Below are 8,180 nucleotides of genomic sequence, written 5' to 3'. Positions count from 1 at the left end.
GAATCCTGGTAGCTGAACATGTCAGGGTGCCCAGATGCTGTGTGACTTCCTAGGGAGGTGTGGACTCTACTCGCAAATGGCAGGCCAAGGAAATGATTACACCTGCATCTAGCACGACAGACGAATGGGTTTCTTAAGGTTACTTACAGGAGTATGGATGACTCAAAGGCAAGTGCATCACCCAAAAGCCCGTCCCAGTACAGCGATGACTCATAGAGGTTCCATCCCTTAAGCTCCCCTGAATGACTTTCAGGGCGCTTCACCAAAGACTTCCCTCTCTGGAAAGATTGCTTACTGCTCAGATAACTACGGGGAGGAGCCACCTTTGTCTTGCAACTTTCTTAACTTCTTAGTTTTCTGAAACTTCCCTAAACTTCCTGAGCCCTGTAAGTTTATTTTCTGGCTTATATGTGCCTTCTTTCTCCCTCCAACAGAGACTGTTTCCACTGGGGGCAGGGTGTTGTGTAATACCGGAAAGGTAGGGACAATTTCTGGTGCTTGGTCATAGTATCTTCCAGTCCGGCTGTCCACGGTAGACTTTGTAACGTTCTTTATAATAAACAGGGGATGTAATTAAGGCTCTTCCCCAAGTTCTAGGAACTGCTATGGCAAATTATTCAAGCTGGATAATTAGCAGAGTTGTGGGAATTCAGCTGATAACCGGCACCTCAGAACACACAGGACACAGTCTCTGCTTGTAACTGGAGTCTCAAATCTTCTGTAACTGCAATTCCAATTTGGCAAGTCTGACACTGTCTCCAGGCAGGGATCCTCAGGACTGGTCCTGTAGAGGCTGTGTGATAGGATGGCTTTGCTCTTGTGAAAAATCTCCACTTCCACATCTGGTGTGAGAAGTGTCGGCTTGACCTTGTCTGTGAGGGGGGTCTCTATCCCCCCCCCCCAATTCCTTTTCAGGCGATGTCATATGGTCCAGGCTGCCCTTGAATTGGGTTAAGTAGTCCAGAATGACTTCAGACTCTCCATCTTCCTGCTCCCACCTCCCAAGAACTGGGAGAACCAATGTTGTCCACTAAGTCCAGTTTCTTACATCTGTTAACTTTTTTACACTTATTTATTTTGTGTGTGTGCATACGGGTGCATGTAAACACATTATGGTGCTCATGTAGAGGGATGAGGTCACTTTGTGGGAATCCGTTCTCTCCTTTCATCATGAGGGTTCTAGGCAATCGTCTTTACCTCCTGAGCTTACCCAAGTGCCTTGTCCTTAGGGGTAGCTGTCTTAGCTAGCGTTCCATTGCTGTGAAGAGACACCATGACCCCTGCAACTTTAATAACAGAATGCATTTGATTGCGGCTTGCTTACTGTTTCAGAGGTTTAGTCATTATCCTCGTGGTGGAGAGCATGGTGCCCGGTGCTGGAAAAGTAGATGAGAGTTCCATATGTGGATCTGCAGGCAGCGGGAAGAGGGAACTGCTGGGCCTGGCTTAGGCTTTTAAAACCTCAAAGTTTCAAATGTATCCCCAGTGATACATTTCTTTCAACAAGGCCACACCTAAACCTTCTCAAGTAGTGCCATTCTCTGATGACCAAACACCCAAATGTATGAGCCTGTGGAGGCCATTCTTTTTATCATCATCATCATCATCATCATTTATTGCAATTTATTCAATTTGTATCCCGGCTGTGGCCCCCTCCCTCTCTTCCTCTCAATCCTGCCCTCCCTCTCTCTTTTCCCCCTATGTCCCTCCCCTAGTCCATTGATAGTTGAGGTCTTCCTCCCCTTCTATTTGACCCTAGCCTATCAGGTCTTATCAGGACTGGTTGCATTGCCTTCTTCTGTGGCCTGGCAAGGCTGCACCACCCTGGGGGAGGTGATCAGAGAGCCTGTCACTGAGTTCATGCCAGAGAGAGTCCCTGCTCCCCTTGTTAAGGAGCCCACATGAAGACTGGGTCTATGGGCTACATCTGAGCTGGGGTTTTAGGTCCTTTTCATGCATTGTCCTTGGTTGGGGTTTTAGTCTCTGCAGGGCCCCCAGGGCTCAGTTTTTTTTTTTTTTTTTTGTAGAGGCCATTCTTATTCAAACCAGCATAGTAGCTATCTTTGTGCAAGGAACTATGGGACTTCTGATAAGCAGCAGAGAGGTCCCAAGCTTAGATATCACCAGTATTTTAGCTTCTTTGTAGCCATTAGACTCCCTTGCTCCTCACCCCTTTTAAAAATCGAGACAGGGTCTTATGTATCTATTGGCTGAGGATGGCCTTGAACTTCTGATTTCCTGAGTGCTGGGATCACAAGTTTACAAAATGCCTCCACATCCAGGAGTTGTTGTTTTAAGACTTATTTATTTATACATATGAGTGTTTTGTTTGCATGTATGCTTGTATGACAGAGGAGGGCATCATATCCCATTATAGTTGTTCATGAGCCACCATGTAGTTGCTGGGAATTGAACTCAGGACCTCTAGAAGAGCAGCCAGTGCTCTTAACCGCTGAGCCCTATCTCCAGCCCCATGTCCTGTTTTTATGCGGTGTTTGGGCTTTAGTATATGCTAGTTAACCTGTCTACCAACTGTGCTGCATTCCAAGTTTCCCTCTCCCCGGTTTCTTTCTCTCTTTCATTTTTAAAGACAGGCGCTCACGCTGTCAGCCGGGGCTGCAGCTCAGACTCACCAGAGCCATGGCTGGCTTCAGCTTTTCCTTAATCCTCCTTCTCCAGTGTCAGGTCTAGGTGAGTCATCACGCCCAGCTCCAGCTTTCTTTTTTGTTTGAGACAAGGTTACCCTTTGCAGCACAGGCTAGAATCCTCCCACCTCAGCCTCCCAATCGCTGGGACAAGTGTGTAGCACCACACCAAGCTTGAATGTTGAACTTCACAAGCAGGTCCTTCCCTGAAATCTTAGTTCCAGGAAATCTAGGGCCTCCAGTGCAACCAACCAAGGCAAAAGCCAAACTCCTTCAGAATGCTTCTCCCAAAGGGAGGGAGGTGGCGCAGTGTGTCCTCTCAAGAGGGCTGAGAGACAGGCTAGCCTGGACAAGCAGCGAAGACTGAGCTCTGGTCCTACCTCAGCCTCAGGAATTTATTCAACAGCCGTGTGATCTTGTACAAAACCCTGTCCTTTCCTGAACTTCAGTCTTCTGCCCTTTGCAATGGTAATTCTTGGCATGTTTTGTTTTGTTGAGATGGAGTCTTACTAAGCAGCCTGGGCCGTGTGTAACTCGTGATCCTCCTGGGGCTTCAGCCTCCCCGGGGCTGGGATTACAGGTATTTCCTAACACACGGAGACCGACACAGACTCTCTAACCTATTAGACGCGACGGTCCTCGTTGCGTTTTCCCTTCCCTCACTAGTGACTACCAGACAAGGCGCTGGCGTAGACCCCAATTCAAGGACTATTGGGTTCTTTGACCAACTCTAATCCTTCCCAGCCCCACCCTCCAGCGAGTTCCTATCCTGCCCATTCCACATCAGATTTATATTCAGTTCTCAGCTGCCTGCTTAGTTCCCTCTTACTCTTCGACCTCTCCTTTCAAGGCCAGGAATAGGCAGTGTGCAGTCTGGCTCCTACCGCACTGTGAAAGCTTAAGAAGCGTGAAGGGTGAAGGATCAGGCCACCCTTAACTTTCTTCCCCGAGGAACCGCCGGGGATCTAGGGTCACATCCTAATACAGAAAGCTGGCGCTCTAGTGCGCTAAGACGCTGCGGCTAAGCCGGAGAGCTCTGCCACCGACACCCCCACACAGTTCTTCCCAGCGCCTCGGGAGGGACCCGGGAACCTAAGGGGCCAGCACTGGGGTTCCTGCTCTGGGAGGGGCAGAAGTGCCGAGGTCAGCAGCTGGGAACCACTTGCAGGCTGCGGGGCTGAAGCTGGGTGGGGACAGGCGGACCGCCAGTCTCAGGGGCGTGGAGCCCAGGCGGAAGGGGCGGGCCGGGCATGAGAAGGGCTGGGCCGAGGTGCCGCGGGGTTGCTGGAGGGTCGTGGGCGGCGTGCAGTAGACATGTCGGGGGGCAGCAGCTGCAGCCAGACTCCCAGCCGGGCCATCCCTACTCGCCGCGTAGCCATCGGCGACGGCGTGCAGCTCCCTCCCGGGGACTACAGCACCACCCCCGGCGGCACGCTCTTCAGCACCACCCCGGGAGGTAGGCACGGACGGGGGTCCCGAGCGGCCTTGGGGGGGCTGGAGGATACACCGGGGTCCGGAGTCGCACGTGCGACTGGGTTGGCGGCGCTCAGGGGTTTCGCAGCTGGATAGAACGGACAAGGGCGTCGGGAAGGCAGGGGGTCACCGTCTCGGTTGCCCGCCTTCTGGGTGTGTTGGAGCATGGTCTGGAGACGGGGCTGCAAACTGCCTTTTTGTGGGAGAAACGGCAGAGTGCCCCAGGCGTACAGATAGGCACTCTGCCAGGATCACCATGTGCTTTATGCGGTCTCTGGGTGTCAGGGCGGTGGTCTGGGTGGCCCACGGATCAGGGAAAGAGCCTGGCCTGGAGATTAAGTTTAGTTGGTCTCCCTTGGGATAAATGACGCCTGCACACTTTTTTTTTTTTTAACCTTTCCTCGTTTTGCGTTGGATACTCGTTCTTTAATGGAGGGTGGGCGCTGAGGGTGCTCCCTGCCCCAGAAGCGCGTCTCGGCCACCTGTGGCATGAAGCCTCTTTAGAGGGAGAGGTCTCTTCAGGGGCAGCGTCCAGGGCAGTGCAGAACAGCACGTTCCTCGGGCCTGGGGGAGGGGGCAGGGCATAGCGGAGGATGAGGAAGAGGAAGCTGAGTTGGCGCGGGTGGGGGCCGGCCTCTGGGAGCCAGGCATTCCCAGCTCGCCCCGGAGCCCCGGTATAGGCTCTGATGAAACCTACCCGCCCGTTTGCATGATGAAATCCTCGTGGCTCACTGTTTCCCTCCCAATCCCAGCGCTGCTCCCACCCACTTTGCACTTCTCCCGTCCCTGGTCTCCTCCCCCAAGCTTACAACTCAAAAACAGGAGAGATCCTGGCGCTGTGCTGAACCCTGAGCTGCTGCTGGCGCGGCCAGGCCACATGCCTGTTTTCTCAGGCAGCTGTCCCTACACCAGGGAGCACAGCCAGATTCCAGAACCAGGGCCCCGATGAAGGGATCCGGGAGATCAGTGTCCAGTTTGTGCCTCTTGGTCTTCAGAACACGGCACCAACACGGCTCCACACAGAACACTGTTTAAGTACGTGTCTGTTATGCACTGTCACGCTGTGTCCTAGACTCAGCAAGAAAGCTGAATCTGGGCAGTCTCCCTTTCATTAGAAATGGCCAAGGAAAAGTTCTCTGCAGGCTTCTGGCCTCCCGTCATTGGAGCTCTCCATCCCTTCCAGGCCTCTTTAGTTCACGCTGCTGCACTCTTTGTCTTTTGGTAGAACTTTGTGTTAAGCACAAACTTCTACAGACAGCTGAGTGAACCTGGTGTATATTTTAGGTGAATCTGGGTGTATATTTTATGGGCCCCGACTCAGGCCTGAAAGCTCAGAGAAAGTGCACCCCCGACCCCTTTTCTGGATGGACAGGCTAGCTGAGTAGCAATAGCCAGAACCATTTCAAGGAACTCCGAGGGGGTCCTCAACTGTGGACTGGGAAGCGTCAAGGTTGGCAAATCCCGAAGTTTCCATTCTCTTTGAAGAGGAAGGGGCATCAGTGTAGCATTTGTTTCCTAACTGAAAGAGAACTAGCAGGGCCAGATCCCAAAGCCAGCTGGCCCTTGTCAGTTGTTTTTTGTTTTTTGTTTTTTTTTTTTTTTGGTGGGATACACAGTCCATAAGCTCGAGGAAAATCTTGCTTGCTTTTGCCAAAGCCAGCAAGCCTATTTCTTTGTTAGGGAGTGGGATCTTATCCCAAAGGCCATTCATTCCAGGTCACCTGCTAAAGCACAGAAGCTTGACCCATTTGCTCCAGAGTGTTTCTCATTACCTAGGATCCTAATTAAAGACGGAGTCCGAGCAAAGGTCTGCAGACTGAGGGGACAGCCAAGGCTACACAGAGATCCACCTGCCTCCCGAGTGCTGGCACTAACCGGGTACACCACCAAATCTGGCCATTTGGTCTTCCTTTCCCCACTCTCGAATACCTTTTGGGCTATTTCTAACAGTTCTGACCTATGCTTCCCTGCAAATCCATCCAACTGCTGGGTTTTCCTACAGATATCAGGGGCCTACTGGGAGACAAGGGTCAAGTTACCTCAAGTCACCTTAGGTTGGCTATGACCTCCAGCTCTATAGGAGTATGTAGCCCATAAGCTTGAGAGACTGAGACATTCACCTAACCATTGTAGGTGTGATTGGGCCACATTCCTTTTTTCGTACTCAGAAATTCCAGGGGAAAGGGACAAACAACACACAAACAAAACACTTATATATGGTTGTGTTTTTTGCTTTTTTTTTTTTTTTTTTTTTTTTTTTTTTTTTTTTTTTTTTTTTTTTCCTTTTCAGAACTTTAGGAGCCTGGCAAAGTAGATTTTTTGACCAGGCATACAGTTTGGCTGGCATTTGTTGAACTTAGGCTTTTTACCCACCTTGGCTTGTGACTGACTTTTAGGGGGTTCCTTCATGAGGAAACATGCAGTAAGTCACTCCTGCTGAGGATGGCCTGGAAGACACAACAGGTGGCTTGAACCATCTCCATTCCTGGGACTCTGGGTGGTGGCCATTAACCTTTTGCTAACCTAAGACATTTCTGAAAGGAAAGAGTCCTACTTACATGTGCCTTTGAGATCGCCAGCAACACCATAAACAGAATCTTCTAGTGAACACCCAAGGTGAATGTTTGACCTACAGAAGTTGTTTGGGTGGTCATACCGCAATGACCTCGGTGAATTTAATCAGGCAAGCAGGTAGGGTAGCAGGTGTTAATGACACTGTTTCTTTGAGCAAACAAAAGTGGTACCTGTGAATGTAGTGGCACATGCCTTTAATCCCAGCACTCAGCAGAGGCAGGTGGATCTGTGATTTGGAAGTCAGCCTGCTCTAAACAGCGAGTTCCAGATCAGCCAGAGCTACACAGTGAGACCCTATCTTAAAAAAAAAACAGTCTGTCTAGGAGGCCGACCTTGACGTGGCTGCCAATGTTTAGCCCAGGCAGTGTGGGGGAGGTAGGCTGGAGACTTATGCTGGTGTCTTGATGTCTCGAGAGCACACACAGGGGAGAAGTGCCTGCTGAGACAGTGGTTAAGGGCGAGATGAGAGAGCTTGGATATTGAGGCGGTCAGGAGATAGAACAGACCCCGGCTCACACGCACCTGCTCTCCCTTTTAAAGTGTCTGGAACGTACCTAGGTTCCAGAACTTACTCCTGAATGTTGGGGTTAGGGTGGACAGCACTCTCCAGACTCCCTTTGAAGCCTCTTGGGCTTTAAGGTATGCACTATGTCCTAGCTAGTATGCTGGTTTGACTTGGAGCTTTTGGGACTGCTTGATAGGCAGATGAAGATATTGCTGAACTAGGATACAAGCATGGGGCTGGGACAGCACAGGGGTCAAAAAGTGCTTGCTGCTCTTTGAAAGGACTATCCTACCAGGAACCCCTAGACCTCTGACCACTATGATTCTAGCTGGAGGGGTGCTCTCTTCTGGCTTCCATAGGAACCCCTCCCCAAATTAAAAAAACAAAAGTTTGGAGAATCAGAGGTGAAGTCAGTAACAGCCAACTGTGCATGAGGCCCTAAGTTCAATATAGAGTCTCACAAAGGGAGGGGTAGGAGGGATGGAGGTGGGGAGGACAGATCAAGTGTAAGAGAGAATGGATATGTTGGGAGTTTAAGGTTACTGGATGTTGGGCACAGACTTTCAGTTATGAGAGGAATAAATTCCAGGCATGTATTCATCAGTGGCTATAATTAACTCTGCAGTGTTTACTAGAAATTAATGAAGAGAAACCTTAGCCATATCCTTGCTTACACACACATCCGTGATATATGCCAATTAGTTTAATTGTAGGATTTATTTTACATTTCCTAGTGTGATACTAGACCATCGTGTTTGTATACTTTGACTAGATACTTCTGCTTCCTTTCTTTTCTTCCTCTCCTTCCTTCCTCTCCTTCCTTCCTTTTCTTTCTTTCTTTCTTTCTTTCTTTCTTTCTTTCTTTCTTTCTTTCTTTCTTTCTCTCTCTCTCTCTCTCCCTCCCTTTCTTCTTTCTCTTCCTCCCTCCCTCCTTTCTTCTTTCTTTCTTTCTTTCTTTCTTTCTTTCTTTCTTTCTTTCTTTC

At 50.0% G+C, this 8,180-nt stretch overlaps 1 protein-coding gene across 1 annotated transcript in view; it reads left to right on the top strand.

Annotated features, from left to right (window-relative positions):
• Positions 1-3,881: 3,881 nt before the first annotated feature.
• Eif4ebp1 (eukaryotic translation initiation factor 4E binding protein 1) overlaps positions 3,882-8,180 on the top strand; it is a 14,763-nt gene continuing 10,464 nt past the window's right edge. Inside the window, exon 1 of the mRNA XM_055593408.1 lies at positions 3,882-4,101. Coding sequence (XP_055449383.1) covers positions 3,960-4,101 — 142 coding nt within the window. The 5' untranslated portion in view covers positions 3,882-3,959. The remainder of the gene's footprint in view (positions 4,102-8,180) is intronic.

This window comes from Psammomys obesus, unplaced genomic scaffold (genome assembly GCF_907164565.1).
Source record: "Psammomys obesus unplaced genomic scaffold, mPsaObe1.curated_primary_1811, whole genome shotgun sequence".
Taxonomy (NCBI): domain Eukaryota; kingdom Metazoa; phylum Chordata; class Mammalia; order Rodentia; family Muridae; genus Psammomys; species Psammomys obesus.
The sequence above is the reverse complement of the archived record's forward strand: the minus strand, read 5'-3'. Positions and strand labels throughout refer to the sequence as shown.